The sequence below is a fragment of the Anas platyrhynchos genome, chromosome 1 (genome assembly GCF_047663525.1).
Source record: "Anas platyrhynchos isolate ZD024472 breed Pekin duck chromosome 1, IASCAAS_PekinDuck_T2T, whole genome shotgun sequence".
NCBI classification, from domain to species: Eukaryota; Metazoa; Chordata; class Aves; order Anseriformes; family Anatidae; genus Anas; species Anas platyrhynchos.
In genome coordinates, this window is record NC_092587.1 from 73,386,429 (window position 1) to 73,401,673 (window position 15,245).

Below are 15,245 nucleotides of genomic sequence, written 5' to 3' on the forward strand. Positions count from 1 at the left end.
GGATCTGTTGCTCCAGGCTGGTTTGATCACTCCACCAGCAGATGTCTCAGTGCCAGCACATTTCCTGCGAGCAGCCCCAGCAACCCAGGAGAGCTCTCCTGCCTGCAGATGGACCTCACCCCACCATGACCCACAAGGCTCTGCTGAATGGTCACAGCTTTAACATAACACTTGCAGACAGTCTAATGACTCTGCCATGAACCTGCACAGGGTGGGCCAGGTGTAACCACGGGCACAGGAAGACGATGCCTTGGAAAGACCTCTGGCAGAAATAACAGGGACTTCTCCCAGACATCTGTTACAGCCTGCCTCATTTCTGGCTTGGGATCCCCTCTCTGAGCTTGTCCTCAATTAGGAGGCAGCGCCAGTCCTCTGAACCACCTCAGGACTGTGGCAGCCAGCACTAGCAACATCCAAGTGCAAGGAGGGATGGGCAAGTGGCCAAGGTATTCAGCAACAGCCTTGATCATCTCCCTAAACCAGAAATTTAAATTCACACCTAAAAGGTCACTTCTTGACTAGTCCCCTGGAAAGCAGCAACGGTTCCTGGAAGCTCTCCAATGTTTTAACAGGCTCCTGGCAGTATCGGCAATCAACATGGTTTAGTCACAGTGGCAGCTATTGTGGCCTTTCCAAAAAATTAATATAATGAGCAGATCGTATACACACATGCTACACAGTATGACATCTTTAAACCAGGAAGGCTACCTCAGTGCATGGAGTACAGGCAAACTTCAGCAATTAGCTGCAGAAAGCTGGAAGCACCACCAAGGCTGTTGAGTATTTCTCACAAGTAGGGAAATAAATGATCTTTAAAGTCAGCAGGAGCACTGTGACAAGAAGAAAAGTCCCTGCTTTCTCCTTTTTATAAGAAAGAGCAAGCCATTGTCAAATTATTTGATCCTTTCTACCTTCACTCTTAATAATATAAGTATGATTTAAAAAAAAAAAATAAGTACATAGCACAGCTCACCTCTTAAATCTTTACTGTTCGCTGCTTTGTTATTAAAAAGTTGACCACAAGCTTCTGCCTCTTACAAAACCAAATGCTACTTAATTTTAGCTCTAGTTATTTCTGACTGCAGGGCTGAATCTCACCCCACAGAAAGCAGTAGCTGCTGTAGTGCTCATCATGGGACTGTGGATATGGTGCTTTCCTTTGTTATATATGGAGTGGTAATTCGTGTCGAGAAAATGGTTGATATTAATAAAGAAGGGGGAGATTTGGGAATGTGGCCATGGGGGTTGGAAAACCCCGTGGTTGAGATAACATTAGACTCTTAACGATGAGGCCATCGGGAATATAAAAGAGTTTAGAGGGAACAAAGAAGGTTGATTCAGGAGACCTCATGCAGTCTCAGGGTTTCTTGTTCTCCAGATGGTTTCTTGTTCTCCAGCCGTTAAGGCATGGATGTTTCTGGGTGTTTGCTGTTGTTGTTATATGCAAAGTTGTTTGACCAATGAAAAGCTGTTTTGAAAAGAACTGCTGTGGAGAGAAGGGTGTAAGAGGGGAGCCTGCCCTCAAGATAAAAAGAAGAAAAAGGCAACACGATGAAGTTACATCAATAAAGAAGCAGGAAAAAGAAGTGAGGGGGAACAGGCTGGCAGAATGGAGACCAGGACGGGAACAGGCACTTTGATTGCCTCATGAACATAGGTTCGGACAAATTCAGCAAACTGCTCAGAGAAGCTCGTACTGAAAATCGCTGGAAACAGGCACACTGGAGCTGGAGATGTGGGAATATAAATGTTGTTTTTACAGAGTTACATTGTTTAGAAGGAAGGAATGTGGTGCTGAGATATGCTTACAGTGATAAGAAAGGCGACCTTGTAAAATGCAGACAACCAGACTCCTTAGGACAATTGACTTAACGGTGTTAAGTCAGATAAGTGAAGAAACATTACCACTTCAAACAGTAAAAATGTCAAAAGAAAATTGAAATTTAACAGGCCGGCAACTGAAGGCCATGCATTGTTTGTGAAGCATCAGATAGATTGTGAACCTGGATTACCCACTCAACTCAGTGGGGAAACAGGGTAGGGTCCCGTCATCAAAAAGTATATAAACTGTGTTTTGGAACTAGTAGATGTGCTCTCTCCTGCTTGTGGGGTGCCCACCATTGCAATCGTGAATAAATTACTACTTCACCTGAGCCTAAGTTATTGGCTACGGAGTGTTTCTCACAGAGAGAAGCTCGAGCTGAAAGAAGCGGACCTGTGCACACAACTGCCTCTCGCTGGTAAGCAGTTGCGCGTTATGGGGAATCATAAGTCCTTAGGAACAAAGACTGTCCTGGTAACCTTACAGCTTATTCTCCTTATTAACAATTGGACAGTTTATGAGCCCGAAATATGGGACCAAACAGGTCAAGGTGTGGGACTCTGCAACTAAAAATGACAAGGTTGCAGTGGGATTGCTCGGCACCTGGCGAGCAATCTCTGAGGCCTTAAAGAGCCATGTGGGGCCACAATCACAAACATGTTGTTTTCCAGACAGTGAGGGAGCTGCGGGCTCCTTCACTGATCCGACTGCTATGCCATCAGCCCCTCTGCTGCTACAGCCATCGAAGGCCTTTGCTGTTACGCCCCCTGTTGACCTGGATGTGCCTTTTGACCCAGGCCTCTTGGCCTTCACAAGGATATGGATATGCTTTTCTTCAATCTGGGAAGAACGGGATACATAAGGCCCGAAGACTGAGTTGCTTGACAACTTAAAGCGAGACATATTGTTCAAAAGGAATGGAAAATTGAGACTTGTTTGTACAAGAAAAGGAATGGAAAATGGAGAAACTTAAAGAATTGTTTGTTACCTTTTCTGATTGTACATATGTTTAGGTGTACTCGAGTTAGTAAATCATGGAACTTAAAGGATTGTTTGTTACCTTTCCTGATTGTAGGTATGTATAGGTGTACTCGGGTTTAATATGTAAAAGCGATATTCTATATGTTTAGAATGTTTGATGTTCGTGTGTGCGTGTTGGTGGAGCGTAGACTCCCTGCATACTGAGCGCTGTTTACTTGCCTTTTATACTTTTTATGAATATTTCTTTTATAAATATTACTAAATTCAGATTGAGTTGAGACTTCATTTATAACAATGTCAAACTCCATTTCTACCCAGCTCAGGTCAGTGGCATGACCCCCCATCTGTATGCACCTCAGGTGAGAGGCAGACATCAGACAATTCCTCCTGAGGAAGCTGACCAACCTTACACAAAAGATCAAACATCTCCTGGAGCTGCCACTTCCCATGGGAGGTCTGAGACAAGAGGGCAATAGTGCCCTGGGGGGCAAGGGCCTGCTCCTCCCCTTGCTCATCACATACCAACACATGCAGCCACAAGCACAAAATTCTACCTGACACCTGAATACCCTTCTTAAAAAGAAGTCTTCAAAACTGTAAGCTTTCTAGGAATGCTTAAAAAAAAAAAAAAAAGTTTTGCAAAAACTGGCATTTTCCAATAAAAACGGTTGTACTGGCACACGTCAAACCAGCCCCAAACATGGTGTGCGTTGACACACTTTAGACCGTCTCTTTTCTAGGGGCAAACCGCACACGCAATTCACCAGTCTGCTGCTGCATTAATAATTGCTTAACATTTACAAAAGGCTCTGAGATGTTTTGGTGGAGAATGCAGGAGAAAGACAAAGCCTCCATTAATTACAATAGAGAATTAACAATCCCTGTGCAGATCAAAGGCAAATATTTGATCTCATTCACATAATGGCACTGTATCAAGGGACTGCACTCAAACCAGAACAGTAATAAAGGAAATTATTGATATGCCTCAGCAAGCACAGAAAGCACTCACAATGGCCAGGATCTGTCACTTAAAGAAATTTACAGCTAAAGACAGTTTTCAGAAAAGAGCTGTAGTAATCTTTTTGTTTTAGTTGCAAAGAGCAAGCCACACTTGCCTATATGGACATGTTAAACTTACAAAGATGAGTGGCCTATTTTGTGACTGACAGAACAAAGATCACCCCTGTATTTTTGTCAGTGGGAAAATACATATCTACGGTGTCAGCAGCACATGTAACATTTGAGCTAGCCAGAAACTTTTATGAAAAAATGGGCCTTTGTGTTGATTTGGAGGATGAAATATTGTTTTCAGTTTTTTACCATCAAAATCCTTACCTATGAGTGCTGCTGTTTTTAATTGTGGTGAAAAAAGAAAATCTGCATTTTTGATGGGTGACACCTGTGCTGAGTCAAATAATATTAACACTGCTGCAGCTGTCCTGGGTAAGCCCTTCACGTGTATGAGCTCTCCTCAAAAGAAAAAGGGTGTGCTAAAGCAGAAGGGGGAGAGAAGAAATAGCCTGGGAGAAAAGAGACCAAAGCAGACCGCAGCAACTATGAGGAACTTTCAGCATCACCAGTGCTGGCAACTAAACACCAAACCAAACAAAATAAGAATCTGTTATTACTAAGTAGAAAGATTTTTAGCCCTAATTGCACAGCACACTTCAACACAGCAGGAAAGCAGAATCCTACAAAAAGCGAGCTGCTGCCTGCTGAACCAACTCTGCTTCAGTTCACTGCCCTACCTGGCTGAATGGAAGCTCTGACCTTCTGTGGGCAACAGAACAGAACAGAACAGAACAGAAAAAGCAGAGCTGGCCACCACTGCTACTGCTGCTGAGGTATCTCAGAAGGGCCCCCTGACCCACTATTAATCTGGCTCTGATAACAATTTACAAAGCTAGAGCCAGACCACAGCTGCATGGGCAAAAATCAGCAGGGCTACGAGCCAAGGTGAGCCCATTGCATCGGTACAGTGCTGGGGTTTTCAAAGCAGTCAAATCGATCCTCCCAAGCTTCACAGCTGCCACAGGACAAGGCCAGAGCTCATCTCATCTATTTCAGTGCCCTTCTGCTCAGCTCATGCAACAGGTCTAACACCCACACAGTAAGAACTTAACCAGGAATCCTCAGAAATCAGTTCTGCAAGGCAGAAAAGCAAGACACAGACTCTGACAGAAGCATATAGAAAGCTGTGGAGCTAAACCTAAAAGTCTAAGTCAGGATCCACTATTTTGCAGTAAGCCCCTGCTTCCTGTTTCCTTAATTACTGCCCTGAGCCATCGCTATGCAACTGTTTTCTTTGGTAGGCATCCAACCGGCACTCCAGACTTCCCCTCCATCCCTAGCTGCCACTCACCCCTTCCTCTTTGTTTGCGGAAGCCATGCCATGACACAGTGTGGAGGCACAGCATGGCTGAAAACCAACCAGCTAAGACAGAAAAAAATAGTAATTTAATTTTCACTGTACAGATGCGCAAACACTAGTGGCTGAGAAAAAAAAAATGTTGCAGAAGTAAGACTGTAGAAAGGAATGGTGTTTTAAAGTGTTTACAGAGTTACAGCTCCAGAGGTCAGGTTTTCAAGAATGAAAAAAGCCACCCAGTAGCACATTGAACAGATATGCCGACCTGGTCAGCTCTGCTTCACCCTCCCTGCATTGGCCATGCAGCAGCATCCCAGAACTCTGAAAATAGCACAAGGTTTTAATACCTTTCTTTTTGCCCGATAATAGTATATTTTCAAGGACAGGAGTGTATTTTCAATTATATTTATGTATTTTCAAGTATATTTTCAAGCAGGTCACAGCAAACAGTTCTGACATTTTGTCTTCCCTGCCCAAAATGAAACAATGCTCCCCTTCATGCAGTTGAGCAAGGAAAGGACAACAAACTGAATTTTTATTTGTAGCATCTTTCGGTATTCTCAGGATGCATATTGACTGCTACAATTCAATATTGTGATCACATGTGCACTTCTGAAGTCTGGAACTAACATTTGGGTAGGAGCAGATCTCCTTTAGTTAAACATCATCTATCCACTCATTACATGAGATTTCCTTCCTGTTTCCTGCCTCTTGCACTAGTATTTTGCAGTCTTGCTAACAAATGAAAATATCTTTCCAGTAAAGAGATGGTCTCAAGCCCTCAAGTGTGTATTTTATTTCTAAAGCAACTGCATGGCTCTCTTAAGCACTAACAGAATATAAACCAAAACTAGACAGCTTCTACACTCCAGGACATAAACTGGATGTACCTTTGACATTTGTGTTGTGCTGAGATTGTAAAAAGATTGCTTTGATGCCCAGCGTTCTTTGACATGGCTGCGTCCTCAAATATCACAGGTAGTAACTGCACCTTAAAAGTGGCTAGGGAAAGCTACACTCCCTTTGCACACAAATTCTACTTGAAAATGTAGGAAATGCACTTCCTCAGTCCCCCTAGTTAAAACTCCATCACAACATACAAGTGGTCATTTCTTCCCAAGAAGCAATGTTGGAGGATTTTGTTCTCCCACACACGCTGTACGAGCGCCTAGACAACTTCCACCTGAAAGAAAGATGCAGAATCAAATCTGTCAGATGAGAATACAAGTAACGAAGTCTGACGAGAAGAGGAAAGAACCAAAGGGGACTTCTGGCTTTAATATGCCCCCACTGGAAAACCTGCAAGGCATTTTAAATTTCCTGCTATCGATTCTCCATGAAATAGTGTATTCCACTATTCAGCACTTAGTACTTCAAGGTTTCTGTGTACTCCTATAGCCAAAGGTAACAGGCACAAGTAGGCAGGAAAACACACATTCAATCTAGAACTTGGTCTGAGATCCCTACCTAAGCAGACTGATTTCAATGAGCATCAAGCATCAAAAATCTTCCTTAACCAAAAGCAACCCGAAGAAAACAGAATCAACTCATTACGTAAGGTATCCAAGTCTGATGGGTCCAGCCAAAGCCAATTGACAAGAGAAAGGCAGCAGAGCTGAAAGCATTACTCTGGCATAAAGATGCCTAGTCCACTCATTCAGTTCTTGATTTCTCTAGCATAACAAAATCAGGGAGAAAATAGCACTGAAGTTTACCACTACGCACAGTCTTTTCTCTGATCCCCCACACATATCAAACCGTCCAAACTTTACGAAGCAAACACTTGGTATCAAAAAAGTCACTACTACTGCACATGGTAATATGTTTTACACCTGAGCTCATTTCCATCCCTCCACTGCCTTCCTTCCACCTTCTCCTCACAATTTGAGGCTTCATTTGCAGGTACCTGAATGAAACCAATTCAGTCAACTAATGACCTGAGCAGTTTTACATGCTTCAGCTTACTGCTTTCCCCACATCCATCACCCTACTTTCCAAAGGCACCAAAAGATTGACAACCACCAATAGCAGTTCACTGTACAAACACAACATTTGCTGTCGCCTTTTCTTCTGAGCATGTCAAGAGCAGTAAAGAGGAACAGACTCACTTCTGAAGGCAGTGATGGCAGGTGAACACGAGAAGCAACAGAAAGGCAGTCTTCTCCAGCTGATGGTACAGAGCTCAACAAGCAGCCTTCTCACAAATGGAAAGGAGGATACATCTGTGACTTGCAATTCAAAAAAAAGTATTTTTTTTTTTTGCTTGTGCAACATGATTCTACAGGAAGAATAAGCTGAGATAAATGCAAACCACAAAAAGCGCATGTGCCTAATTAATGGAGTTGCCCAAACATCACCCAGAAAGACAAGGAAAACGACAGCCATATGTGGAAAATTATTTTACACATTGCTTAGAGCACCAAGGGAGCCTGCAAAGACAAACGCTTCAGTGAAAAGAGCTACAAACCTCACAGTAAAATAAAGTTTGCATCTCAGAGCCAAGACAGATAAAAGCCAGTCCATGAGGGAAAAGCACAGTGAAAATAATGTCTCCCATGGAAGTAGTCAAATGCTTAACTCTGCCTGGGTTAAGTAAGAAATACTTAAAGAAATACACTACCACATTCTAACCAAGATGCTGAAGACCACACAGAAAGAGAAGCCCAGGCCTCTGACTGCTATTTCAGTCCAGTCTCCCAAACACAGCCCATAAGGAATAACAAAACGAAATCGTGAAACAACAGCCAGCCCAAGAATCACATCAAAACAAGTCCAAGGCACAAGATAATGTCACATTTTGCCAAGAATCAAAGGACCTATAGCTATATTATCTGTTTATTTAAACAGCATGCAAACATTTCACACAGTCTGCAGTTCTAGCTTTCTGTGGTATCATTTAAAGACTGCACAGCCAGTATCAGGTCCTATGACGTAGAAAACATGGTCTGCCAGTGGGGCTAAACATCTTAAAGACCTTCAAGTTCATCTACTTGTCAGTCCTAAAGAGCATTATAACAACACAGCCTCTCTGACTCACCTTTCACATAAAGAAGCAGCCACAGCAGCAGTCCAGTAGAACCCGTGCTTTCCTTCCCACTAAAAGAGTAGGCAGTGAAAAAAGAAAAAAACAAATATAGTCTTACTAGTATGCTAATGCAAAAAATCAACAGTCCTTGATGAGAAAACAGGTCCTTGCGCATCCTTGTATTCACACGCTCAGAAATCACTATGCCACAGGCTCTTCACTGTCATGCTGTTCAAGAAATGTACTTACTCCAGCCTTAGAAGGATCTAATTTCCCAGAGAGCCACGTAAGTTCATAGGGAAAAATTCAGGGTGGAAGGGACCTCAGGAGGTTTCAGTCGGACCCTACTCCTCAAAGCGGAGTCAGCTCTGAGATCAAACTCAGCTGCTCAGAGCTTTATCATGTAACATCTTAAAGCCTCCAAGAACAGAGACCACACAAACTCTGAGCATCCTGTCCCATTGCTTCATAGGCCCCATATCAAGACAAAGTTTCTCCCTTTATCCAGTCTGAACCTCACCTGCAGTAGTTTATTCCTGTTGTCTCTTTCCTTCACTATGAACAGCTGGCTTCATCTTCCCAGTGATCTCCTCAGAGGTACTAGCAGACTGCTTACAGAAGATCTCCCCAAATCCCTTCCTCTCCCAGGTTGAACAAGCCCAGCTCCCTCAGCCTCTCCTCACAGGAGGAGTGCTCCAGCCACCATACATCCTGGCAGCTCGCTGATGAATGTATTCCAGTTTAGTCATGTCTTCCCAGCACTGAGGAGCCCAAAACTGGCAGTACATGTATGTCAACTTTTGCAGACGACACCAAGTTAGGGGGTAGTGTCGATCTGCCAGAGGGTAGGAAGGCTGTGCAGAGGGACCTGGACAGGTTGGATTGATGGACAGAGGCCAATGTTCAACACGGCCAAGTGCCAGGTCCTGCACTTTGGTCACAACAACCCCATCAGCGCTACAGGCTTGGGGCAGAGCGACTCGAAAGCTGTGCAAAGGAAAAGGATCTGGAGGTGTTGGTCGATGCTCGGCTGAACATGAGCTGGCAGTGTGCCCAGGTGGCCAAGAAGGCCAACAGCATCCTGGCTTGTATCAGGAATCATGTAGCCAGCAGGACCACAGACGTGATCATCTCCCTGTGCTGTGCTCTGGTGAGGCTGCACCTCGAGTACTGTGTTCAGCTTTGGGCCCCTCACTATAATAAGGACATCAAGGCCCTGGAGAGTGTCCAGAGAAGGACTACAAAGCTGGTGAAGGTCCTGGAACACAACTCCTATGAAGATCAGCTGAGGGAACTGGGGTTGTTTAGTCTGGAGAAGAGGAGGTTCAGGGGAGACCTTACTGCTCTCTACAACTACCTGAAAAGAAGGTGTGGGGAGCTGGGGGTAGGCCTTTTCTCACAGGTAACTAGTGGAATTATTAGTGAACTAAAGGGAATGGCCTCAAGTTGTGCCAGGGGAGGTTTAGGTTGGCAATTAGGAGACATTTCTTTTCAGAAATAGTAGTCAGGCATTGGAACAGGTTGCCTAGGGAGGTGGTGGCGTCACCATCCCTGGGGTTGTTTAAGAAAAGGTTGGATCTGGTGCTCAGGGACGTGGTTTAGTGGGTGACATTGGTAGTAGGGGGATGGTTGGACCAGATGATCTTGGAGGTCTTTTCCAACCTTAATGATTCTGTAATTCTGTGAACTGGAATCTAATGAGTGCTGCGTAGAGGGAGGTAACCACCCTACTCAAACTACTGGCTGTGCTTCTGTTTAATAGGAATCTTTGTTGCAATGGCACACTGCTGGCCTGTGGTCATCTTGCTGCCCACCAAGACCCCCAAGGCCTGTCAGCAGAGCTGCTCCCCAGACAGACACCTTTATGCCCATTCTCTTGCACAGCAATCAGTTGTTCTGCTTTTATTCTTCCGATATAATAGATACGAAATCTTTCCCACTCCCAGTACCACCCCATCTCGCTAGCTATGCTGTGACACAGCAAATTGGTCAGCCTCCCTGGGACAGCGATGCTCATCTCCTGTGCATTCAGCATAAAACTGGAATTCCTCAGCTCAGACAGCTTCAAAGGAGTTGCACTTTCATTCTCAGACAATCCTCTTACCAACCACTGGATCAACTTCACCTTTGCTGAGTAAATAATGGAGATGAGCGAGGATGCTTCTGCCAGGATTCTGGCATGTGACACCATTAATGGGAAGAAAAGTCTCTCACTAAAAATTACAGTTACAGAAAAGAAATACATGCTCATTCTCCCTTGGTTAAAGAGCAGATGGATTAAGGCTCCTTGCCAGGTCCTGAACTGTATCAGCAAATGTTGGTGCCTGTGAGCTCTCTGGTAATGTGTAAATGTCAGGAATTAAGGAAACAGAAATATACAGCTGGAAAGAGAGTATAAAACAAACACCTTATATGTCAGAATCATGGCTTGGTCAAACATTGCTCCCTAGCCTTCTTACCACTCATAATACTAATGTCAGCACAGAACAGCCCCCACAGGTAATTTTTTTATATTAAACAATATTAAGCTGAATGATACCTAGGATCCGAGGTGATGATTTAAACTTTGGCCCCTCACTACATTAATACAACTGCATCTGCAGTACTGCAGTAAAAATGGGCATTTTCAAGAGAGTGGCCTAATCTCAGCACAATCTTGTAAATAAATGGTCAAGAGGGAAACTATTAACCTGAATCTGTGTGAGCAGTAAGAGGAAAACCTCACAAGTACCCAGTTATCCCAGACACTTCATGGAAACAAATATATATACCTTTCTCCTTCAAAGTATACTCAAGGCCAGTCTCCACTTTCATATGCCAAAAAACAGTATCAGTTTGTAAAACAGACAATGTCAGACCTGCTGTAGAGGAAGCAGCCTGGTTTTCTCCCAGGTGTTGTCACCTGTTCTGAACACAACATCCTGCACCCAATTAACATACAATTTCCTAATGATGGGTCTCCATTATACGTGCCTGTTTGGTCACCTAATTAGAGTGAAAATACCTGATACACCAAATTCAGTACAGATCCAAGACATATCTACAGTGTTAGCATTCTTGTGTCCTGACTGATTTTCCAGTGGAACCAATTCACTGCAACAATACTGGGAGCAATACACAGGGAATAAGGCCAACCATAGCTATGAGGAACAAATTTTCAACCCTGTACCTGAAAGAAGAACATTAAGCAGCACAAGCAAACCTGGATGCCCTGGTACTGTCTCCTATTCTACCATTTCTGATCAATACATTGCCAACCTTGCGAAGCCTCGCTGTCCACGTGCTGGACTAGGCAAGCCTGAGACCACATAACACCACTCTATTTTAAAAGTGACAGGAGTCTGCATCTGTTTAGTAACACACATGCATACATCTGCCAAACAGACCTAGTGGAAAGACACTTTCTGAGGATTACACATTTTTCTATTTAACGACAGTGAAAAAGACACCACGCTCCATGTAGCCATGTAGCCATCAGAATCACTCTCCTCATCCAGCTCTCACTGACTGTGTATGCAACCACCTCAGCTAAAAAAAAAAAAAAAAAAAAAAGTAGCAGGGCTACATGGCAGCTATAATAGAAAATATACTATTTCTTTGTATATATATATAGCATAATCATATATTCTATGATTATGGTTCAGCTACTCAGAGAAAGAAGGACTAAAGAAGGAACTGGAATTCCAGGAGCCAGAACAGTTCGCTTATTTTACAACCAAAATACAAGCTATATTTGATCACCAGACACGTCTCAGGGATTATAAAGAAGCCTTTTAACTTGGAGAAACAATCACTGAGAGGCAAACCTGAATTCCCAAACATCCTGTTGATTGCCACTGGCAATGCCACATACAGAATGACGTTCTGCGCCGCTGAGTCTAAAGGCTCCGGAGAGAAGTCCACAGCTGGTGTACGGAAACAAATGTCCAGCATTTATAATTAGAAGCTTCTTTGTGGATGTATGTTCCCCACAAGGAAGTGACAGTGATTTAAGAGCCCAGAGCTCCAGGCCAGCACACTCTGCCAGGTGTGCATGTTCTCTCCACATCTGGTTTTCAGAGCAAGACTTACATGGATTCAAACTACAAAACCCTAAAACCACATATATTAGCCACAATACTTCTCCAGTTAAACTATATCTATATCTATATATATATACATGCACCTAAAACAGAAATTATGAATTTTGGCTTGCAGCATTCTACTTGGCCAATGAAAGAGTCCAAATCAGGAAGCTGACACCTGAGTAGGCTGAATACACCCCAGAGCTATCACTTGACCACTGACCTGCAAGTTCTGCAATACAGAGGTTCCTGTTCCCACTTCCCCTCCACTCTCAGCCTGCTCCCAAAGATAAACTGGGGTCACCATCACCCCCAAGAGACGTGCTGGTTTAGTTCCCCAGCCCACAGCCCTGCCTGCAATGGTGGGGTCAGTGTGCGCTGTCACCGGGTGGCCTGTCCTGCAGCAGAGCTCCCAGGAAGCCAGCGCTCCTGAGAACAGCCCAGAAGGGCCCCTGGCAAACAGCAGCACTACAGCACATGCCACACTTCCCTCCACCTCCTGTCCCTCAGCCAAGGCTGAGAAGTGCTAACATCACCTCTGGTCATTGCCTGAGACAGGTATGCCGCAGCCACACAAGCGGTACATAAAGCAAGGGCCATTCCCTGTATGTGTCATACACTGAGGAGAGCACCTGCCACCGAGATGCATACTTTACCAGATACATTCAACAGCTCTGATGACTGCATCAGTTGATTTTGCAGTGTCCCCGAGGGTCAAACTAAGCTTCATCAGTGACAATGCGCATGTACAGCACATTTCAATTTCACAGAGCAAACAGAATGTACAAGAAAGAGGATGAGCAACTACTGAAGCCACCATACCAAAGAGCTCAAGTGAAGGGCAGTGGAGAGTAAGGCATCTTTCAGTGGACACCGTTGCAGATGACCAGTACCATCAGCCACATCCAGGTACTGGCACAGGTTGACAGCAGATCAGATCTTTCTCTGGAGCCATGTGGTTGTCTTTTAAGTCACTGCCTTCTACATTAAAGTACCCATTTGTTCAAGGAACATGGACATTTGCTACAATGAACAGAGGTCAGCATAAGAAAAAGCCTTTGGCAAGACAAGCCTCCCCTTCCTTCTTTCTTGCTGGTCTTCAGGTCTCCAGAAATAACTGAACAGAGCTTGAAGACTGGCCCTTGGCATGCTGCTTCAGTAAAGACTTAAGCTCAATGGCCTAAGAGCACAGAAAGGCTGAAAATGCTGGAAATGGAGCAAGACTGCAGGGTTATAAGGAAAGTACAGAGCCTTCTGCATTACCAGCAGCAGCAAGGGCAACAACAAATCATTATGCTATGTGAAAGGTGGAAAACTCCCCCTCCTTATATGTTAGTGTCTTATGTCTGTATGTCAGTACTCCCTTATGTCTCCATTGAGACATCATGTCCCAGGAACACTGACAGAAACCACACCTCAGAGGTACCTGTTGGCAGGCCAGTACTTCCAGTGGTACCCAAGAAATCTGAACACAATTTCCTTTGAAAACTAAGCCACTTGGTAAGCACTTTTGAAGTACTAGCAACAACTGCTGCTTCTGCAACTACAAACTAGAGTCTCCTCAGCTCTGATGATAACACCTGTACACATAAGGAACACACAAAAATTTCTCATCTCAGTTGAACAGCAAAGCTGTAACTGTTGAAACACCAATTCCTGTAAACAGAAGACTCTGCCTTACCCTGGTCTCACTGCAGGCCACATAACCTTGCATCCCTTAGCAACAAGTTGTTCTGACATGCTTCTGCAATGGAAAGAGCTTGCCAGATAATCTCCCAAATCTTCTAACATCAAGGTTTAATCCAAAACCCATGCATTGCATTGAAAAACTCCACCAGCTTCATCTGTTTTTTTGATTTGCTGACCTGTAGCAGTTCTTAAAGTACACAAAAAGACATTTAGCACTGTTATGCCTAAGAATAGTAAGACTTCTGGGCTATTGCCAGCATGCAAATCAGTAGGATGCATTTGTATTTATACAGAGCTCTGACGTATCACAACTCTTAAAAACACTTAAGATAGTATGATGCCATGCACTGCAGCACACAGCCTAATCTCCCCACACAGATTCACCAACAGGACCAGGAATGGCACATTCACACTGTCCAGCAAAGAGCATCTGCATGGACTTTGCATGAGGTCACAACTTCGCAGCTGCCTCACTTCCTATCACGTCTGCATGTAGTCCTCCACACATCTAAGTCTCACAAGACTCACACACACGCTCCTCGAAACAGAAACAGCCAGATGTCTGTGTCTAGAAGCCTCTCCCAAGATATGAACATTCACAAATCCTTTAGAAGAAATGAAAAGAAACAGATATCACTGGAACATTGCCTTTAAGTGTGAATTAGTTTTTAAGGAAAAGAGAACTACCTGTCCAGTTCCCTGAATTAGTACTTTTAAGAAATTCTGGAATCTGGCTTCGTAAAACTAGAAGTCTTTATAAGCACCTTGCTAAGGCTTTATGATAAAGCATACCCATATTCTTACAATTATGCTCATTTTAATGATTTCAACATTGAAAATTAACAATTTTAGAATGTTTAATTGTATTAAATAAAAGCAAGTCACTTTTTTCAATTGAGACTGAACAGCTACAGAGCTATTTTATATACACTTGCTGCATCCTGTCTGGGAGAAAAATTTTCAACTGTAATTAAAAACTCTACCGTCTCACTGCGAGACTACGCCTAGAGCTGTGTTGGGCAAATGATCCCAGCCTTGATGCAGTTACAGGAACAAAACGTGTTTTTATGACACTGTAAAAAAGACTATTTTTGTGCACATTAAGCTTATTTTGGTGGAGACATTGACATAAACTATCTACAGTAAAACTTTTGCCAGAACAGAACTCAGTATTAGAACCCAATCTGGCACTGCTTCAGCAAGACAAAACTGAAGACAGACCTGGTCAGAGGAACAAATGAGCCCTTCAGGAAAAAATCAGCAATTGGGCTGCACAGGTTCTGACTGGAAATTTAA

At 43.7% G+C, this 15,245-nt stretch overlaps 1 protein-coding gene across 5 annotated transcripts in view; it reads right to left on the reverse strand.

Moving 5' to 3' along the window:
* PARVB (parvin beta) overlaps positions 1 to 15,245 on the reverse strand; it is an 82,782-nt gene that overhangs the window by 55,614 nt on the left and 11,923 nt on the right. For 3 of the 5 annotated variants that reach the window (XR_011810871.1, XM_072041520.1, XM_027450076.3), the window contains exon 2: positions 8,209 to 8,267. The exons of 1 other annotated variant lie outside the window; for it this stretch is intronic. Coding sequence is in view for 3 of the 4 variants with exons in the window: in XM_072041520.1 (XP_071897621.1) it covers positions 8,209 to 8,267 (59 nt within the window). In the remaining variant the exon portion in view is untranslated. Of the gene's footprint in view, positions 1 to 7,279; positions 7,391 to 8,208; positions 8,268 to 15,245 lie in introns of those variants that run through there. One more of the 5 variants, XM_005030080.6, reaches the window with a different exon arrangement.